At 42.8% G+C, this 22,269-nt stretch overlaps 1 protein-coding gene across 2 annotated transcripts in view; it reads right to left on the reverse strand.

Annotated features, from left to right (window-relative positions):
* Position 1: 1 nt before the first annotated feature.
* The window catches only part of VPS54 (VPS54 subunit of GARP complex), a 48,550-nt gene continuing 26,282 nt past the window's right edge, over positions 2-22,269 (reverse strand). For both annotated transcript variants that reach the window (XM_071424580.1, XM_071424572.1), the window contains 14 exons: positions 21,745-21,800; positions 20,146-20,242; positions 19,368-19,705; positions 17,373-17,502; positions 16,760-16,941; positions 15,951-16,063; positions 14,590-14,653; positions 12,536-12,641; positions 8,710-8,797; positions 7,685-7,806; positions 7,500-7,580; positions 4,126-4,233; positions 3,171-3,265; positions 2-1,207 (listed from right to left, as the gene is read on the reverse strand). In XM_071424580.1, the coding sequence (XP_071280681.1) occupies positions 1,102-1,207; positions 3,171-3,265; positions 4,126-4,233; positions 7,500-7,580; positions 7,685-7,806; positions 8,710-8,797; positions 12,536-12,641; positions 14,590-14,653; positions 15,951-16,063; positions 16,760-16,941; positions 17,373-17,502; positions 19,368-19,705; positions 20,146-20,242; positions 21,745-21,800 (1,686 nt within the window). In that variant the 3' untranslated portion in view covers positions 2-1,101. The remainder of the gene's footprint in view (positions 1,208-3,170; positions 3,266-4,125; positions 4,234-7,499; positions 7,581-7,684; positions 7,807-8,709; positions 8,798-12,535; positions 12,642-14,589; positions 14,654-15,950; positions 16,064-16,759; positions 16,942-17,372; positions 17,503-19,367; positions 19,706-20,145; positions 20,243-21,744; positions 21,801-22,269) is intronic.

Raw genomic sequence — 22,269 nt, forward strand, 5'->3', positions numbered from 1 at the left:
CTGTGATTTTAGAGCTTTATTTTGACTGACAATGAATGACACATGTTATGCTACCAGGTCAGCATGCCTGGCTGAGGGCACCACAGGCACACACACACTGCAGCAGAGACCATTCCATCAGACATGATCATCTCAGGGTTAGGCACTCGACTGGGGTCAGGTACAGAGGGGTGAGGTGAGAATCACAGGCACTTGTACTGAGTACTGGCAGCCTCCAGTCTGTTAAAGGTAGGATTAAAAATTCCAAAAGAGATGGATTTCAGCTGCACTCTCCTTAATGGTGCAGCCTTTTATAAGCAGCCTAAAAACTTAAAAATTCGTCCTGCCCCGTTCTTTGTGTCCCTGTCCCTCCCCTCTGGCAGAGGCATTGGGCAGCTGGAGGTGGCTATCCTTACACCAGCTTTTTTCCCCACCTCCCAGTTTCCCCAGGAACCCCACTGCTACCCTGTCACTGCCAACCAGGGTCAGGTCACTCCTCTCCCCCACAGGAACAGCTTTGAGGAACTGGCCCTTGCTTAGAAAATCTTGTCTTCAGATTTTAGGTCCTGAGAAATCCCCTGGAACAGGACTGCTCCCTAACAAAGCTGAATCCTATATGCGAGCAATCAAAAGACATTTATTTATATAAAGTTCTGTAAAAAAATAAATTTTAGAACAGCATAGTTTCATAGAGAAAAACATTTTCTACAGAGTTCCAACTGCAAGATTTTTATATTGTACCATCATTAAATAAGGTGGGACACCATGTGAATTTCATTGCACTAGAAGAAATGCAAAGCATCTTTTTAATATAAAGATATACAGAGCATTCTAGACAACTACAGCTGTGTTACAGCTATGTGTTCTTTTGGATTTGGTCCAAAGAAACCTGAGTCTGTTTCCAGAGAGAATGAAAAAACATTGCACAGACAGCTGATCACATGTTTCTTGCTGAGGACACTGGAAGGATCTCTCCCTGCAGCTCCCTCTGAGTCTAAGCTCCCCCAACTCTCAATCCTGCCCTTTCTGGGGCTCTGGGCTCAAGTATTCACCTCACCGTCGTCACACTGCTTAGAAGAGTCAGTCTGTTGTCAGAGCCAAGTGACTGCTCCCAGCGGATTATCACCTCTTCTGCTCCCAGATTTCAGCCATGTTTAGATCTAAGTTGTTAAGGCCTTTCAGAGCTTGAAGGTTTCCAGTGTAAAAAGCCACATCTGAAGTAACCAACCTGCAGTGAAACACACAACAAGATTAGAATGTGACCCCATCACATCCACCTGGAGTGCCTGGACAAGCAGACAGAGTTTGTCGAGGACTTTGGCACACAATTGCTACAATACATGTTCAAATCCTATGCCTGGATTAGATATTTTAACTATCAGTTCAAAACTCAATGCTATGGATGTGGTTTATTTTACAGCAGTGATCATCCATAACAGGATTACTGCTGGGTGTAAAACTAGTTCTAGGGAAGGGAGATCAAACCATGAGTTCAGAAAACTCAGCAGGAATTAGGCATTTAAAACTTCTATTCTCTTGCTGTAATCCCAGGCTTATCTAGACTTAAACCCCCCATTCCATTCCAACTAAGAATATTAATTATTGCAACATTAACTTCTGTATTCTAGAGGGTAATAATTCTATGATTCTAGCATTAATGTAAAAAGCAACTGAACAGCACAACAGCTGTATTAACAGTTTATACAGAATTAAAATCCCTCAGATACTGTTGAAACATGTCAGGGATCATGATGCTTCTTGCTAGTAAGATGTAGGAACAGAAGCTGCATTTACATAGCAAAAAAGTTAACCAGGATTCACAGACCTGGATTTTTACTATTATTACAAAAACAAGCAGTTTAAAGAGAATGAGGATCAGAAAGCCATGTTAAAAACCTGGTCAGTGAAGACTGCTGGAACAACAGCAAGTGCCATCCAGGGTTTGATGTTCCTCTTGTCAAACAGCCCCAGCTCCCTAGGAGATGTGTCTGAAGTACAAAACTGCTGCCATCAGACAGTCCTGGGCCAGCTGAGACCTCCTGACTGCTGGGAAACACCCTCAGCAGGTCACCAGGAACACCTGCCCCAACCCTTCTAATCCAAAAGGGATCCAGGCCATGCAGCCACAAGGACAGAACAAAACCAGCAGCACAGGATGAAGACAGCACAGCACCGTGTGGGACTGGAAATGCCAGTGAGAGAGACCCTGAGCACAGCCAGGGCCTCACTTCAGCTGGGGCTGCAGTGGATACTCTGTGAGCTTGGTTACAAACACCTTTATAAATACCAAAGGCAATGGAATGTCACACCACGAGTACACAGAACCAGTTCAGATAAACTCTTGCACAAAGTACAAGGAGGAATGCACATAAACAGGAGAAGCAACAATAAAATGGAAAGGAACAAAACTTTCATTCCAGTGACACTTGAAGCATTATCAACTTTCTTCTCTGACTTCTGCAACCTAAGACAATCTCTTCATGCATGTGGGTAGGCCCATGAGTTTCATTCACCCTTGCTACACTGCAAACACATCATAGCCCCCAGGTCATCAGGAACAATTAAAAACTCCACTATTTCAGGGGACAATCCATCTGACAACAGAATTCAGCCTGCAAGAGGCTTTTCCTGTGAGGTGGGGACAGCAGGCACAGCCAGGCACCCTCTCTCAGGACAGGTACCACTGACCTGTTTGGGGATGGAGTGGGATGTGGTAGGGAAGGGGAAAAGCTCTGTGAGCATAATCTGTTTCAGATCTAGCTCTGCTCTAAATACCATTCCTGCAGAGCTGCCCACTGCACAGATGAAATGCTGCTTTCTCCTATTTTTACTTTGCCAGCACCATGAGTCACCATCCACGTTTCAAAACTGCTTCAAGAATCACACAATTCCTGCTAATTAAACTGTGGCTGCTGTTTTCACACAAAGGGAGAGAAAGCAATCCATGAGCTGAGGACAGCTACCAGCAGGTTTCCAGTCGGACAATGTCCAGTTCCCAGTCTGTTACCAAGTGGATTGCACTCCTAGTAACTGTGGAATGGCACAAGTAATGCCCTTTACTGTAAGCAAGCTCCAAATGGGACATACTAAAACATGGAGCTGTGATTCTGGAATCATGACTTCCTTGCAGAAGATGCCCTCTCAGTGCCTGCTTATTTAATCAGTGAAAGGAGAGAAGAGCCCCAGCTCACCCGTTCAGAGGTCCTCCATCATTGACCACATTGAGGTGGGCCAGCTGCCTCTTCAGGTGGAGTTTGTAGCTTGCATTAATTCGTAAAAACAGCATCTGGAAGAAAGCACAGCAGCAGAGTAAGGAACTGTGCCCATGCTCACATCGCTGCCTCCAAAGGCCAAACACACTGCCTCAGTCACTGACTTTTGGTTTTGTTTCTGCAGCTCACATGGTTCCTCCTTCTGCCAGTGCTTCAATCTCACTCTTGGCCACACACAGTGCGTACCACACAGGACATCCTCACCTACTCACTGCGTGTGGCACTTGCAGGACATGTTCTTTGGAATGTGAACTTTTCTCCTTTGATGTCTGAAGTATCTAGGAACTTGTACTAAGCCTAGAAGATAACAAATCTCTTTCCTGTGCTAGAAGGGACCATTAAATTCAATGTGAAAGAGAAATGACAACTTGTATTTGATGACTAAATCTGTCCTTCCTGTCCTTAAGGTTTGCAACTCTGCAGTAGCAATGACTGCAGCAAACTTCTGCAAAAGCACATCTGGTAAAATTTGGGCGTGTAATACATTTCGGGACTTTTGGAAGCCACTGATTCTGAGCAGTGTTATAGAATAATCCTCTCAGAGGGCTGCACTCAAGCCCAAAGTGTTGCCATTTGCATAGCATTTCAGCACTAATTCCTGGATTGCTATCTCTAGACATTAAAAAGCAGCTCAAAATCCTGAAATCCATTCTTTTTGTGTACCTCATTGGTCTCCCTACAGATTGGAACACTTCCTTGTATTCTTTGTAGTTCGTTGTAAGCTGTCCGTGTGACTGCTGCCAAGCCCTTTAATGTGTGGGTTTCACCAGGACTCAAAAAAGAGTTCCCTCTCCCCAGATAAAGTCTCTCTTGTTCCCAAGGCCATGTGCATTTGCAAGCGAGCTGTGAGATGAAGCTCAAAAATAACATTCACCTGAGTTTGCTCCTCAGGAAGGAGATCATATATAGCTTCATGCATCTTTGCCATTTGCTTGCAGATATTCCTGAAGCATGCTGAAGGAACAGGGGCTTTCACTTCATACTGGAAATAAACACACAACCAGTTAACTCCTTTCTGCCACTTTAAAATGGTTTATGTAGGAGAGCTCCCAACAGCCACCTGGGGCTCTGCTTTGCTAATAACATCAGGAATCAAGATCCATTTAGCACACCACAAATTAAAAGGGTGGCTGGCCATGATCTGATCCAGCCAGGAACTGCAGATGCAGGTCCTGTGGATGTGAGCTGGCCCTCTCCTTCAGACTGGTACGAACCAAGGACAGACAAGCACTTCTGCCTCTGAGAAATGTGCCCCTTGATACTTCCCCAGAGAAAACTGCTTGTCTAGGATCATACATATCCAAATTTCTGAAGAATCAAGGAAACCATAAAGAAATGGAAGCTCCTGAAATCTCATCTATCTGCCATTAAAAAAAAAAAACAAACCCAACCACATCACATCACAACCCCACAAGAATATTGCAGAAATACCTTGGAAAGCAGAGTAAAAAAAAAAAAAAATCCCTCCTCCCAGTGCCTGAAATCCAAGAAACAAGGCACTGGAAAACATCAGATGGCAAGAGATTTGCTACAAAGGGAACAAAATTCTTATGTTCCCACTCTGGATAGGGAGGATCTGAACAGGATTTCAGAAACACTGAAAACCCGTCCCAGGAACAGTGAAGCCAGCTCTGCAGTTCCAGGTGGAGAGGCTGTGCTATCCACAGGCCTGGGTGACACACTGGCAGGTCACCTTTGGGACGGTGACACTTCCCCAGGGAGCACTGCACACTTCAGGAAAGAACCAAATCATTGTAACTACATCATTTACAAACAGACTGGAGGAGATGTCTGCTTTCATGCAGGCCTGAATTGCAAAAGAGAACAAAGCTTGTCTGAGCACAAGAGAAAAAAAGAAATGTTGAGTTTTGAGAAAGTCTTTACAGAAAATCCAAACCAACGACCTAATTCTGACAGGAGAAGTAGCAGAAAAATAATGCTTTCTGTTCCAGGGAACAACCACCCAGCATGAGGGATCAAGCATACCTCAACACAAGGAAGTTAAGCAAGAAATTGTTTCCAATTTCCCAGCATGTTGTTAAACCAGAGGGAACTGGAAGGCTGCAGCAGCGGCTCTTGCATAATTACAGCCACACCCAACTCTTCACTGTCAGGGGGAAAAGCAACAGCCCCGGGAAGAACCCCAAGATCTCCTGGCCATTTTTATGTGCAGCTGAGGTCAACAGCTTTAAAACCACAAGGGATCAGAAAGAACCTCACTGCTCTTCTGCCCAAACAGTCACAAGCCAGCAAGTTCCAAGAGAAGCTCAGAACTCATACTGGATTTTTTCATTTATGGTAATGAATGAGCCTTTCCCATTTGCTGAATTTATTATTTCCATTGTTCAATATCCCCATTCCTGTTGTATTTCCCTGACAAAGACAGCTGTTGGGAAGTGTCCATGCTGCTGTGAACTGCCTTGTCTCAGTGGCACTAGGTGAGGACACCTCCCATGCCATGGAGCTGCCAGGGGAAGCACAGCCTAGAAATGCAGGAGTAACTTGCTTGCATTACCCAGTGCCAGGTCAACATCCTGTCCACTGCACCAACTGTTCATCTCCTACAGAGCAGGAATTTCTGGGTTTGAGGTGTGCCAGGCACTCACTGCTATGGAACTCACTTGTGCAGATTTACACACCTCATAGCAGGTGACCACTTCAACCACAGGACACTGAAACAGCTGGACTCAGAAAAACACCTAAATCCAGAACACACTGGCATGGTTGTACTGACATGCCTATTTGCAAAAGTCCTGGGTTTATGCCCTCCACAGCCTTCAGTACCAAGATTTCATTTTTTTGGAACATGATGAGCCAAATGATGGCATGTGCTAGGAATGGAAGCAAATCAACCACCCTTTGGTCCTGGGCTCTGTGGACTGCATTCATGTGGAGCAAGCACTGCCCCTCAGCCTTCAAGAACTCTAAAGTCCCAGTTTACATCCTGTGTCAGCTCCCAAAGGAACAGTGGGCTGTGAAGATGGAGGGACAATAAGAGATGAGCTCTTACTAACTGCCATCAAGAACATAAATTGTATTCCTGCTTTGTTGTGGGCTACACTTGATTAATATCAATAAGGTAAATTCTTGCATTTGTCTTTTATTCTCAAGAGAGACTGTGGCCAAACAGCCATGTTACTTCACATAGCAGTTACTTTTATGTGGGACAAAACCCCCAAAAACCAGCAGACCATTTTGGTCTTTAGAGAAGAGCATAAACACATTTTTTTTTAAAGTAAACACAATAGGAGTGGGAAATCCCAATTTAAATGCTTTTGCTTTTTTTTTCCCCCACCCTAAGTTTAGGCAGCACTACTTGACAGACCAAACAAACAGATGAAATGAAAAAGCACAACATAAAGTAGCAATAAAATAACAGAAACAGCAAGGAAGACAGAAATGGTGCCTGTTGCAACTGCTCCACTACAGCTCTCATCAGCCTGTCCCCAGCCTGTGCTCCCGTGCTTCTCATGAGCTCCTTGAAGGAAGATGTAGGCCCAGGCCAATCAATCAAATTTGTCACTAAAAAATGAATTCATGCCTGTCATGAAACAGCTTATTTTTTTCTCCAAAACCCCAAGATCAAAGCACAACACTAAGCTTTAAAAGGTCATGTACTTTATGTATCTGTGGGTCAAGGATGTGTGTTCTACCCTGAAGTGACCCAGAGTAGATCCAGCCCAAGACCACACTGTAGCACTGTTTAAACACCAAAGCACACCAGGAGTACTAATGCTGCTCCAGAGCAGGAACTGCTGAGCACAGACCTCCAGTCCCCAGGCCTGCAGCCCAACAGATGGGCTGGTCCTTCCTCTCCAAAACTCTTCCTCCTCAGCACTTTCCTGCTGTTTCCTCAGGTGCTGCGAATGCCGCCCTCGCCATTGGAAAGAGCAGGAAACGGGATCTGCTGAGCCTGGCTGCACACAAGAGCTGTCAGTGGTAGGAGAGCACTTCAGCTCCTGAACACTTGAGCATCTGTGCCAGCTACAGCATTGCCATTCCTGCTGAAACAGCCAATGAAACACTTCATTTTCCTGGGAGTGAAGGTGACTGACACCCAGGTGGCAAATGTGAACACAAGACACATTCATGAGAACAGCACAGAGCTTTCCATCTATATAATTCAAAGAAGTTCAAACAAGGCCTCGTTAGGAAAGTTTAAGGCTCCATTTGAAACATCTAGACTGTATACAATGAGACCTCCAGTTGCAATTTAGAGAGTGTATAATTATTTCCATAAATCATTACCTTGGATAATAGTTTGTCAAATAAGCTATCCATTATGGCAACGAGCTTTGCTGAAATTTCAGCTATGTGGTCGTGATAATCCTGTAAGGGAAGAAAGCAGGTTTCATTTTCTAGTGGCATTCATGTTCTTCAGAGTACAGTTGAAAAGCAGAACTCTGTGTTTCAGGAAATGCCAGAAGAGTTACCTTTGTGATGTGGTCAAAATGCCTGAGCATGCTGAACTGCTTCGGCTGCAGCCGAGCTTCAAAGTGAGCCCTGATAATGGGAATGTAGTGTACGATGAGCTGGAGGCAACGTGAAGAAAGGGCTGTGAACCCAGGAGGAGAAATAACAGTTATTACACAGAAGAGTCCCTTCTGTATGGACTGTGTCTCCTGTGACATACGTAACAGATCTGACACAATTTCACATGGTGGGCTTTGGTCTGTTCTGAAAGCATGGAGGTACATGTTTGTTTCCCTGGGAGCCCCCACCCCATGAAGATGCCAGGCTGGTACCTCGCAGCTCACACCCAGCCTGGTAAGATGGGATAAGGGACTGATTTTCCAAGAGGCTCCTTGAGTGTTTACTCGACATTTTGAGCCCTGAGCACATGCAGACATCGGAGAGATCTCTAAAGACCTGACTCATCAGCTACTTAACCTCAGCAACCACATTCTAAAGGCAGCAGTGTTTCTGCTGCAGTGCTGTACAAAACACCCTGCTCTGCCATCACTGACCTGCCCTGAACCTGCTCCTGCTGCAGTGCCAGCAAGATCCCAAAAACCAGGCTTCTCCCAACTCCAACAGGGCCTGAGCCAGCAGCAGGACACACACTGGTGCCAGTGTGGTCACCACACTGGCCTAACATTCTGCAGCAAAAACCTGACCCAGCTGCGGCCCACTGGCTTCTCAACCCATTCTTATCAGGCTGTTCCCTTTCCAAAAGGGAAATGCAGACTGGTCATTTCACCAGTTTCTCAGCCTGAATCATGGGAATTTTAAGTTTAAATGCCTGCCCCAACCCATCAGTCAAAGGCTCTTAATTCCAGGAGAAAGTTTAAAACTACACTCCAGGCAGGTAACTGGCAAGGTCTTACCACCCTCTGTGCCCACGCACAGCCCCACAACTCAAACACAGCTTATCACAGATATTTAGGGCTTTTCTGCACTTGGGTTTTTTAATAGACAGGGCAACAAGCTTTGACATTTTAAATACAGAAATCCATACCTAAGTTTTTTGTAGTGATTGTTTTCAAGCCAACAACTTGTAATGCACCGGCTCCAAGCACTAATTGGCAACTTCTAGAGTTGAAATACTGTGAGAAAAAGAAGGACAGTGAAAATGCATGTTGACTTTTTATCATCTACACAAACCCACAGTTTAGAAACACCATCAATAGAATTTTGCAAGATTAACTAAGTCATTATGAAGGCCAGTTCCAGAGTTTCACTAGTTTTCCTCAACAGAGTAGCCACATAATATCAGAGTGGAAAACATCAAGGTAAAAAATTTCTGCTCAGGCTCTTGGCCTTCTCCACTGCTGATGTTAAAGGAAACTTGAAGGCACTGAAACTCCCTCCTGCTGAGGTGACTGAATCTATGTTTGTAACACTATGAAATACTGGATTTAACAAACAATGCACAGAAGATGAAAAGCCAACTCTGTAAGAATTCCAGGTATAGTGGACAACTCATGCTGAGACTTTCCTAACTTCCAGGAGAAAAGAAGTTATCATTAAAAGCACACAGGCCAACAAAGCCTCTGGACAGTAAGACAGTTGCTATCAGCAGGTTCTCTCTTACACTGGAATTCTGCTTCCTCACCCAGCTTGAGACACCAGATATTCCAGACTGGGCCTGGGTGATGCAGCAGAAAAGACACTGCTGCTGTCCCAACTCCTGCACTGAATGTAGAGCAGAAATCCCAGGGCTCATATTTGAACAGAACTGTCTGTTGACATTGAGAGGCAAAACTTTAGAGAGACCTGACCCTTTCTCATACACCTGAAGATGCAGAAGGAATTGTGACAAGGCTGCCCTGCAGCTTGTGTCTGCAACACAGAGAATTGCCCTCACAAAGACCTCCTTTTTGAGGGCAGGGGCATTATTCTGCTTCACAGGTCTTTCTTCACAATAACACAAGAACAAAGCCAAAATTTCAACCCTACTTGTGTAAAAAGGGGAAATAATTTTCTGCCTGTTGCCTGGTGTCAGTCACAACATGCAGGCCCACAGAGAGAGGCACCATGAACCACCCCCCAACTCTGGGCTGCCAGAATGGTGCATCCAGGGCTGGAAAAGCAACCCAGACCTCATGCCACAACTGACCCAGAGCCACGTGTGGCCCCTGATCTGAGAGAGGCAAAACCTCCACTGCCCTTGGACAGGGCAGGGCTGAAACTGCCTCACATCCTCTTCATCTTCTCCAGAAAGCAACAACTTTTCTTATGCCTCTGTTTGGACTTTAAATAGAACCACTGGGCCAAAGGTTCAAATTTTGGGAGATTTTTTTTCATTAAGATTCTGGGGATTTTTCCTAGATTTTAAAAAAATATTTTCCCTCAAATATTGTGTGGTTTTCCTGGATTTCTTTGGAGATTTTCCCTAGAATTTTGGGGCTTTTTTTCTAGCAGATTTTTAAGGCTTTTCCCTGGAATTTTAACCAGATTTTTCCTAGATTTTTTTGGTGGTTTTCTGGAATTTTTGGAGTTTTTAGTGGGATTTGGGGATTTTTGCTGAAGGTTATTTTGGGATGTTTTTCCTGGAATTTTGGCCCTTTTTCCTTGATTTTTTCAATGTTTTTCTGGAATTTTCAGGGTTTTTTCCCCTAAAATTTGGAGGATTTTTGGTCAAACTTCAGGGGTTTTCCTGTAATTCTGGGGAATTTTCCCTCAAATTTTGAGAGGTTTTCCTGGAATTTTTTGGAGATTTCCTCTCCACACATTTCACACAGGCTAAGCTCCTCTGAGGCATTTAGCTCAGGTTAGTGTTGCCTGTGAGGCAAACCATCAAAAACATGGTCTGTAAAGGGTGCTGGCCACATGTACTGTCCCTTGCCTTTTGTGGCAATGACTGCTCCCAGATGGCCTGGTGCAGACAGAGCAGGGAGGGAGCCTGGAACAGAGCAACATCTCCTCCTTGTGCCTGCTGGGAGGAAAGCATTCCCGCACCCAGTAGGAGCCTTCTCTTGTCTGCACCACCTGAGCAACCCCAGTAATTCCAGCCACGTGTGCCTCTCACAACACTGAGGGGCTGGACTGTGCCCAGAGAAGGATCTGGAGCACAAGTCTGATGAGGAGCAGCTGAGGGAGCCAGGGGTGCTCAGCCTGGAGAAAAGGAGGCTCAGGGAGACCTTTCTGCTCTCTACAACTCCCTGACAGGAAGGTGTAGTCAGGCAGGGGTCAGTCTCTTCTTCCACAAGCAACAGGATGAGAGGAAACAGCCTCAAGCTGGATAGTAGGGATAATCTCTTCACTGAAAGGGTTGTCAAACATTGGAACAGGCTGCCTAGGAGAGTGCTGGAGTCACCATCCCTAGAGGTATTTAAAAGATGTGTAGATGTGGCCTTGGCAGTGTTGGGTAAACAACTGGACTGGACTGATCTTAGAAGTCTTTTCCAATGTAAAGGATTCCATGATTTCTCCCATACACAGGTGTCATTTCACTCAGGCTGCAGTCACAGCTCAGAACCAGGAATTTCATTACCTGGGAATGCTTTCCATTTTCCATTACAATCAAGTCTAACTCTTGCTACTCTCAAAGTTCACTGGCTCTGACAGCTGTCAAACAAAAAGTACAGTGCCAGGACACCTGGAGTAGCTCTATTTTGTTCAAAGTGTAATAAATGAGCTTTTGTTTTTTCTAGCTGTTCTTGACATCTCTCCAATTGATGGCACCTTGCTGACAGATAAAAAATACAGCAATTAAACTGCACATGATGCTTGAATACCAAGAAATAAATCACAAATGACAGAGCTAAAATGAGATAAGGTGAGGGAATTAACACAGATATGCAAATCTGGCCAAGTTTGATGCATCCACTGCTATTCTACCTGTGAAAAGGTCCTGCAATTCCTGAGGGAAGCAGCAGCTGGAGAAGGAGACTTGAATAGGGGCAGGCTCAGACAGACTGATTTGCCTTGGATAGTGTTTTTAAAATGGAAAATTTGTAGATGAATGAAAGACAACTGCAGGGAGCAGTCTTCCTGCATCTGGTTATTCAAATACCAGCTACCAATAGGACAAATATTTAAAGGTCCATCTCCTAGAGTTTCCCCTCCCCTGCCCCACACCTTATGTAAAATATCCTTTTGGAGAGTGAATCTGTTTAGCTTTCATTGATTATGCTCATGTTCAGAACTCAAATACCTGATACGACCTTTGTGGGCAAAGGTACAAATGAACACCTTGACATAAATTAGCTGCTAAGCTTTGGAGCCTGTACAGACACATATCTATGTGTGTATGTATGTGTATATATATATATCTGACAGTTTTAAGGTGCATTAATGTACTCCTTTTATTATTGATTATTTATTTTACCTTGCAGTGCCTGGGCTTTACCAGCTTTCCTCTTCTCTAGGACCAAGAGGTCCTGGTGTTTCATCACCTTTACATTTTACTACAGAACCTTTATCCCATACTATTTTTCATGCTTCTACTGACTATACCTCTACTGATTTGTAAAAACCAAGGGACTTGTTTCCTTCCTCAATACACATATATATTTCTGTGGCATCTGGGATCAAACTGCTTTTTTTTCAGCAGCATTAATTCTACACCCAGCCTGAAGGACAGGCAGCTATGTTAAATGCTACTAGATAGGATTTCCAATATTCCAAGTGAACAGCCAGAGTTAATTCCCACAACAAATTACATCTTTAATGCCTTTGGCTTGAAGGCTTTCCTTATGGCACAGTGGCAAACACAATGATTCTAGATAATTTTTATAATTTATATGAAATCCCAAAAACACATGCGCATTACTGAGAGGAAGACGTTCTCTGCAGCCTGGCTGCCCCTGCTGGGCACTGGGGCACATCTGGAGCCATACCTTCAGTAAATCTGACAGGCGGGTCAGCATGTCAGTGGTGATGGAAGGAATGTTATCCACACACTGGCAGTACTCCAGGATTATTCTTATTAGCAGCAATACTGTCCTGAAAGAGAGGAAACAGCCAAGTACGTCATCTCAGTGCACAAAAGAAGCTGAAAAGTCAAACACAGGCCAGTCATGTTGATAGAAAGCTACCCAATGCTAGAGACTATAGCATTGAATAAATTCACTAACTGATGTGGAGCAGAAGTGCAACATAAAAGGAGATTTACATAGAGATAGTTACAACCAATACCCACTCCACAGGGTGGTGTGTGGAAGAAGTATTTTATATGAAAGAAAATCTCTGAAAAATACATAAAAAATGCTAAGGAGTCACAAACAGAGAAGGCAGCTGTGAAGAAACAGCACCAAATATTCAAAGATGCTCAACACCTGTAATTTCTCCTGAAGTCAGCAGGCACTGGAGAATTTGGGAGCTACTGGATGGAATTAAGAAGGCTCCCCATAGAGCAAGCATGCCTCCTTAGAATTCAAATTCACAAAAGGCAGGAAAACTGATGAAAGATCAAATATTCAGAGTAGATATTTTAAAATTTTGAAAAGTTAACACTTTCTTGTTTAAGGCAGTAGAGTGCAAAAAGATGACGACAAGTCAACTGAAAATAAACACCTGGAGAATGTTTTGTGAACATGAGGCATTTGTAATGAATGCATTTTATTTGATTAGATGCAGTGAAACTGGATGTAGAAGTGTGTAGGAATGAAACAAATATTTGCACTGTGAAGCTCTCACTTGCTTCACAGAGCTAAATATAACAAGCTTCAAGTGAGCAGAGGAATATTATCAAACACATCATATATTAAGCAAATTTTATCCTTTAGAGCAATGCTCCTACTCGACCTGAAATGCTCTTCAGCAGTGATATCATTTGACTGGCACAGAAGTTCTCAGCCATCAGATTCTGTTTCCAATTGAAAAATGACACATAATCATGAAGCAACTCATAAAATGACAGCTGGTCCAAGACATCCTGTACATCACACCTTTTAAGTTTGGTGCAAATTGATGTTAGAACTCTGGGGAGTGAGATCTTCCAGGCTTTACTCCCTCTCCAAAAACACTGTCATACATAATTAATGCTCAAGCCTCACAGTCTCTGGAAACACAGCATGCTTTTAAATGAAAGAAATAAGTGAATATCATACATTTTAAAATGTCTCTGATATAACCAGCTTTAAGAAACCACTTTCCAATTCAAATCAGCCAGGATACTAAGAAATAGCATATGCAGCTTCTGAGAGGGCCCATATCTTATTCTGAATAAGATAAGCAACCATTCAGTGCTGGACTCAGGTCTTTTGGTGCTGTCCAGCCTGGAAAGAAGAGGGCTCTGGGGAAACCTTATTGCAGCCTTTCAGTACTTACAGGGGCTTATAGGAAAGATAAGGACAAACTGTGAAAGGACAAGGAGCAACAGACAGTTTTAAAGTAAAGCAGGGTAGATTCATACTAGACACAAGGAAGAAATTTTTTACAATGAGAATGGTGGAACATTGGTACAGGCAGCCCAGAGAGGTGGTGGATGTCCCAGCCCTGGAAACATTCAAGGTTGAGTTGGTCGGGTCCTGAGCAAGTGCAAGGTGCCCCTGCTCACTGCAGGACGAGATGATCTTTAGAAGTCTCTCTCATCCCAAACCATTCTGAGAGCCTACAATTTTTGCCAGAGATAACCTAGATTGCAAGAAATAACAATGTGCTCAGAAGACAAACCTGTATTTTCAGGTATGTGTTTTCATGAAATAATTGGAAAAACCATTGAAATAAAATTATAAATTAGAACCTAGCCACTCAGAGAAAAAATGGCATTTTAATGTAGCTAAGAGCTTGTAGTGTTTTATAACTGTTGGGATTCAAAGAGCAACTAGTCTGTAAAAGAAGAGGGATTTTAAATTTAAATATGATTGCTAAAGCTGTTAGCATTCATCACAGTTCTACTCCAAAGTTCTTGCCAACTAACCCACTGCTAAAAGAAAAGAGTGCATCTTACCCAACTGTTGCATATTTTTGTCCTTCAACAATAAGGAATTCAGCTGGCTTTCTTTCTTCAGTAGCTAGATATTTTAGTAAGACAGGAAAAAGAGTGAGTTGAACTAAAAACAAGTGCAAAAAATGCTGTTTATAAAAATTCAGTGTTCACTTGATAAGGTTTGAAAAAACCCACAATTTTTGTAGCAAGCACTTCTGTCTTTTACAGTATTTATTAAATAGTTGATCACCCATCAAAATTGTTATGACCCACAAAATTACTTCATTATCTGCTATGATTTTAGATCAAAAAAATCTTATAGTCCCACAGTCATTATGGACTTAAAAACTCCAAATACAACAGGTTACAAATAGAAAAAAGGCAGAAAAAGCCACTAGGTTTTCTACTATACGTTCTCAAGTGATTTGCTGTGTATATTAATATTTTAGCTTCAAATCACTTTTTCCTCAGGCTTCATAACAGAAGCTCTTACTGATGCAGTTTTTCATGCTAAATTATCTGCTCAAAGGAGGCTGCAGGAGGTTATTTTACGAGCACTGCGTGACAAACATATTTTGGTGTCATGTTCCATAACTGGAGTGATTATTGCTTTAATACACTCTCTGTTATCTGCTATGTTCCTTCTGGGAGATCAGGGTTTCTCCACCATGACATCACTGTATTTTCTTCCTTCTAATCTCTTGCCATTTTTCTCCCCCTCTCTGCATGCTTTCTTACTCTTCTGGTTATTCACTTCCCCTCCACCCCTGCAATACTGGATAAGTATCCCCACAAGGTAAGAACACATTAAGCATTCCCACTGTGCACATGTGGAAGTGGGGAAGAAGGAGGAAAAAGTGACTTTTCTGAGGTCAAATGAGGTTTCTGTGGCAAGGTAAATAATTGAATGAACATGAGTTTTCCTTCCATGAGCAGCCACATGGCATGCTGCCTTTCATTTGAACTGGCAGATGAAGTAGTGGGAAGGAGCAGGCTTTGTTTCACGCAAGGAGGGCTGAGCACATGCACGTGCTCCTCAGTCCCTTGCAATTCATTAGTGGTACCTTGTGGGAAAAGACTGAATTTGTGCAGAGGCTGCAAGCCTCTACACTGGGAATATTTGTATAAAAAGGGCAGCTCTCTCCCTGTGCTAACTCTTCTGGTGTTTCCAAAAAATAAACAGATAATCTTTCAGCACAAGATATTTCAACACCAGTAACAGAAAAAAATAAAAAGATAAGAGAACAGCTATCAACTTCCCATCCCCCAAAAGGACAGAGAGCAAACACAGATCCAGCGTGTCATCAGAATATGTCCATCAACATTCAACAGCAGAATTTGCAGATAATAAATTCATTTCACAGCAGGACTGCAAGACACACCTGTAGGTTTTTTTTCAGGGAGAGAAATTCTGCCATCTGACACTGAATCAACGAGGTCCTGGAACTCGGCAGGAACTTCAGCTTGCTTCCAGCGCTCATTGTCCAAAAGCAGGCTGGGACAAACACAAAAGAGAGGAGGCTGAGAAAGAAATACCTTGTCCTGACAATTCTGTTGGCTGAAAAACAACTTTAACAAAAACCACTGGCCCAAGATGTCATGCCAGTCATCTTCATGAGAAGGAGGCGCCCAACAATTGTCAGCAGCAAAACAGAACAACACTGTGCTGGTCTAGAGATCTCACAATTCATTCATTCAATCTGTGACAGGGGACCAAAAACTACACCAGGCAAAAAAGGTATTTATGAGATCACTGCCAATAAAATAATGGATAAATACTGGAATTTTAACAGCTTTTGAGGGATGAAGAGCAAACAGACTTGATGGATGTTACTGGCCAGGCTGTTTCTCTGAGAGGTTTGTTTTAGAAAACAGCTGAAAGTGAATTATTCTTAAACCCCTGAAAGAGAGCAATCCTGCTCTTCAAAGCTAGTTTTGTGTAATTTCTGTAGCCATTACTGCTCTTATTTAGGTAAGTGTAGAACAATCCAGTTTGAAGAAACCAAGTTATGAAAACAGTAAAAGTCTAAACCAACTGGAAATAATTGGGGTTTAACACAGTTTTTTCACCCCCTGCTTTTAAGTATAACAAGCTTACTGATGTTCTAGGCAACAAAAGACTGTGTTCAGCTGGCATATGATACAGAAAATTATTCATGGAAGAACACAAATATTGTCTACCCAGAGGTACCTTAGTTTTGTCTTCCTCTCCTCATGAAACCTATTCACAAATCTATTGGCTTGACTCTGAAGAGCTCCTCTCAAAGACATGCTTTTCCTGCCACAGATCTGCTCAGTATCCAAGATAAAGCCTTCCATCAAGCGAGAAAGAGTAACGAACTCGTTGGAATTCAGCTTCTCTAGGAAGCCATCCTGCATGCAAAGAAAACCACTGTAAGGAGACATACCACCACAAAAATCCAGAGACATAGAGAAATAACTAGTCAGCATGTCTGAGGCCTACTACAGTTTGAAGAGGCACATTATTTAACCCTACATGTGACAGAGTAGACTGCAGTGCAAGCTGCTACCTTGTCACAGACACACATTCTCTGCATGAAGCATCAAAGACAGCAAATCAAAATATTAAAAAGAGAAAGAAATAGGTAGAAGAAACCAACACTGCCTTGCAATGATTTATGTTAACACTGGTGTGCTCTGAGCATCACCATACAGAGCCTGTGGCAGCAGGAACAGCTTCCTTTCACTGATGCCACTTCAGAACCCTCATCAAAGCAGTAACCTGGAAGCAAATGCTCACCAAGCATGAGGCACCACCAGCAGTTCTGACTCAAGCTCCTCACCTTTGCTCTTGCCATGAGGAACTTGACTGAGCGATCGTGGCAGACATCAGAGGCGTTATAAAGTAACTCCTGGATATTGTTTGCCAGCCTGACCAGCTCCAGGTCAGTCAGTTTCATGTCCTCGCCGATCCTACAAATGACAGAACCAGCTGGCTGAGCATCAGTTTATGGAGCAAACAGTATTTTTGCACACAGAAAGAAAAAGCCTTGCAGCAACTGTCAAATGCAGTCAGTTAATCACCAAAGTCACTTTATACAGATGAGATCTTCTAAGCTGCTGTCAAGGTCCTGTCAGCCCCTCGTAGCAAGGAAATGCATAACAGCACATCCTTTTCCTTTTTTTTTTTTGATTTTGCATTCTAATTGCTATTAATGGTCTAAGAGTAAACATGATATAGCCATTACTGACACAATAAATGTAATTAACAATTTACTGAGTTAAAATTGACCCAGCTCCTGTGAGACTTCAGCATCACAAGCATATGACAAATAAAACACAGCACTTTTCTTCCGATGCAAGTGTAAGGCCTAAAATAGATACTCTGCACTCCCCACAGCCTAAATCTACAGGCTGTCATTCTATTACCTCTTTAGACTACAGGCTCTTGATACTTTTTAAAAGACCTTGTATGGCTTGTCTACTTTTCTGAGGCCAGCACTTAGCACAGCTCTGCTGCTCATGGTTCATGTCATTAGTGAAGATCACAATCTTCTGGGCCAGCCCAAGGACTGACAGCACGACAGAAGAGAACTCAGAACACTACAGAGCAACAACTGGGCCAACATTGTTCTGTGTATTTTTACTAGCCTGCTCCAAACACAGAGCAAAGGTGCAAACAAAACCAGAAGAGTGATGAAGTAAGTTCATTTTAGAACAAAGTTATGCAACCAGCCTCAAAACAACTTTACTCCTCAGAAGCTCTAGCTGGATGGTGTATTTTTAGTAAACTTGGCAAAGTGCTTCAGACTAGCTTGGATTCAACCCCCTTCCCTTTTCCTGCTCTTCCATGTAACCCTGGACTCCTCTTCACATTCCATTTCTCTTCCAGCACACGACAGATGTTCAGACATACAAAGGCCTGTGTTTTATGCACAGCATAACTATTTAAAATCTATCTCCTTCAGCCAGCATTGTCGTTGGTGGGGAAGGTCTCCATCAAAACTAACACCTGTTTCAACACCTAAATACAGATACTCAAGGACCAAGCAGCAAGAGCAGGCCACTTGCTGTCTTCCATCTCTCAGAAGGGTAACAAGTGGTATTTTCAGTTTTGCTTCATATAACTCTGTATCCAGACATGCTGGTTTTTGAAGTGGTTCATGCCTGAGTCCCACACACATTATGCCCGGTTCTTTTCAAAAGATAGCTCTGACTTGCAGCCACAAGTAAGGGGTGCATAAAAGGATGCCAGAAGGTTGGAACTTTGGAGACTGGAGCACCTCAGGGCAGCACTGCCTATGTAACCAAAGCACTGAGATGGATTTATTTATTTATTTATGCAAGTCAAATAGGTGATGACAAACAGAAGATTATTCTCTAGAATTTATCAAGGTGTATTCTATGAAGCCATCTTAACAAACCAAGCAAACAAAAAAAAAAAAACCCCAGGAAAAATAAGCATAGGAAACATGGACAGGGAACAGAAATGCTTCTGCCTGCTAAAGGCATGACAAACAATCTGTCTTCCAGGGACTCATATCTCTCCTGCTTTCTACACAAGCCACCTCCCAAAAAAAACTAACGGAGAAGGGGCTCTTTTCTGGAAGAAGTGACTAAATCAGTCCCTGTACCACTACATATGGAGGTGAAAAAAAGGCAAATGTAACAGTGCACTCTGATGGCAGTCTCTAGGGGGAGAGCCACTACACTTCACCTACCTAAAAAGCACATTCCTCCAAAGTAATTTTTTTAATGTGTGACCAGAAACAATCGCCTGCACCTCACCCTGGTTCTGGCCACGCTGCCAGGCGGAGACAGGCAGGGAGTTCACTCACATCATCTCCACTCCTCCTGGAGTGACAGAGGAGGACATGTGCTCCTTGCTGGACGAGGAGTCGGTGGTGCACTCGGGCTCCGAGACGGAGTCGCTGCTGCAGGGCTCGCTGTTGGGGGACGTGTTCCTTTGGGAGGCCGAGTCGGCCGCTCCAGCCGGGAGCTCCCCGTCACCGAAGGCGTCGCTGATGAACATCCCCTCGTGGGTCAGGTAGGCCACCTCGCTGTCCACCAGGCTCTCCTTAGCAGAGTTCTTCTGCAGCGTGTCCTCCAGGTCTCTGGTTTTTTGGTTCTTGTCTAGAACCAAGAAAACCACGCTACGGATAGTATTTAACGTTGCCTAGAATGAAATATAATTTTTATTACAAAAAAACACCCCAAAACCCAGTGCCACAAGTTTGTGCTAGAAAGAGATTTTCTTTGTTGTGTAATTAGTATTTAGAGGCAGATCCATTTGTCTGATGGCAACCAATATCTGATGTTTCTGAGATAGGTGAAAGAAACCTCATTTGGAGCAAACTAACACATACAAAAGTCCTGTCCTAATCCCTAGCAGCTTAGAATAGAAGTAACAGAGCAAAAGAGGTATTATCTCTTTGTCACTGCTCTCTTTGTTAGCACTAATCTTTTTTGCCCTGGATGCCAATATGCACATCTCCTTTCAATCAGAAGTTTGAACTCTACAAGCAAAACCAACATCTTAAGACTTCAAATGGAAAAACAACTTCATTCCCTTTAATGGCTGAACTGAATGAAGTTCTTTGTAGATGAATGTCTTACCTTTACTCTCTTGAGGAAGATAGTGAATTTTGAAAAAATATTCTTCAGTAAATCAAACCACTGAGGAAAATTCATCATCCTCATCTGGTCTGCAAGCCTAAAAAAAGAGCAGTATTCAGCAAACAGCAATTGTTTGCCGGCCATGATGCCTACTGGCACATAAAGGAAAAGAAAACATGCTTTAAATGGAATTGCAAATATAAGGAAAATTGACTTTTATATAAGGAATATAAGGAAATAGACTTGTACCTGGCAAGCGACAGACACCAACTAAACAACAGTCATGATCAACACAATGCAAGTGGAGAGGGGAAGGAGGGATATAGCATTAGATCATACTATCAGAAAATGAAAGCTTCACATTTACCCTTTAGCTCTTTCCTGGGCATAATGTTCTCTTCCCTAGGATAAATATGTGTTACCTACAAGGGGTGAGGTTAATAACACTTTCACAAACCATGTGGGAGGAAAAAAAAATTTACAAAAAATCTACATGAAAATACTTTTCTAGTGTTAAAAAGCTGTGTTATTAAGCCCATATAAAGGCTCTATTTGCAAGGCATTGCAATGAGACCATGTCTGCTATTAAAGTACAAGTCAGCAGTTTGTGGCAAAAGAGCAGAAAAATCATTGACAGAACAAAAATTAAACCCTGTAATACACAATTAGGACTCAAGAGCAGAAGACTAAACACTAAAGAATGGTGACCAAATATCCAATGTGTAAAAATGACCCTGTGCCCAGTCATTTCTCAATCTGGGTATGAATTCCATGCAGGTTTTGCAACTCACTTTGCTTTATCAGCTGGACTATTTTTATTATCTTAGGGTAACACTTTGCTGAGTCAAGTGAATCATAAAGCCATAGAAAAAACAGAAGCTGGCAGGGGCCCCTGGAGCTGGGGCCTCTGGAGCTGCCTTGGCCAAGCCCTGCTCAAGGCAGATCCAACTGCACAGGGTTGCTCTGGGTCAGTCAAAGCCTGACCATGTCCCAGAACACAGATTGCACAGCTTCTCTGGGCTGTGTTCCAGTGTCTGACCAGCCTTCTGGGAAACTGATTCTCCCTACCATTCAACTGGAATTTCTCTTCTTCCACATTGCCCTTGGGGCAAACTCTGAGAAGAGTCAGGCTCCATCTCCATCTCTGCTCTGGCATTTGCCTTTGATGGGCTTGGTGAGCTTCCTGATGGACCATTTCTAGGGCTGAAGTTGTCTGGTCTCCCCTCTGGATAGCTCCTGCTCTTGATTATGGGGAACTTAAACTCATGACATGTTTTAGTACAAAGTCCCAGATTATGGCAACAGGGAACACTTTCAAGTAGAGATGTATTCAAGAAATATATGCTTCATGTAGTGAGATTCACAGAATTTTAGTATTTATTTCAAGGGTAAATTTAAGGTGACATTAGAATATGAATGAGAAGTAAAACAATATCCACCCAGAGGTGGACAAAAGCAGTGTCTTAGGATGCAAGAGAAGAATAATCCTTAATTATAGGGAAATTTAAGCAAAAATTAGAACAGTAAATTTATCTATGCTCAAAATCATACTATCCCCACCCACCAGCACCACAAAAAAAAATCTGGCTGCATACTTACTTAACAACCACTTCTGTGTCTATTTCTTCTATCTGCGATACTGTATTAACCACACACTGGCAAATTTTAAGGGGGGAAAAAAAAACAAAACAAAAGAAGATCTTAGCTTCTTTCTAACCACTGCTGAGTGTCATAATAAACACATTAATCCTTAAGTTAAATAAGGAAAAGTAAAAGAAGAAAAGAAAGAGATACTTGTATCACTTAACAACTTATTTCTCTAAAAACACACCAAAAAAAAAAAAAAAACCCCTCAAAAAACAATCAAACCCCACCCCCTCAAAAAAACCAAAAGAAACCCCCAAAACAACCAGTGCATACAAAACTGGCCAGCTTCTTCAGGTCTCCAGTACAATCAATTTTCATTCCAAACACATCTACAGTTCTACAGCCATTTCATTCATCTCTTTTTCCTTTACTTGTAGGCCTAAGGTACAAATCAACTCCACTCAGACTGAAAAAAGGCTTTTCCCCCAAATGCCAGTCAATAAACTGAACAAATGAGTAGCAGAGTGTGAACTCATC

The sequence above is a fragment of the Agelaius tricolor genome, unplaced genomic scaffold (assembly GCF_023055355.1).
Source record: "Agelaius tricolor isolate 1412-34295 unplaced genomic scaffold, bAgeTri1.0.p SCAF_1, whole genome shotgun sequence".
NCBI classification, from domain to species: domain Eukaryota; kingdom Metazoa; phylum Chordata; class Aves; order Passeriformes; family Icteridae; genus Agelaius; species Agelaius tricolor.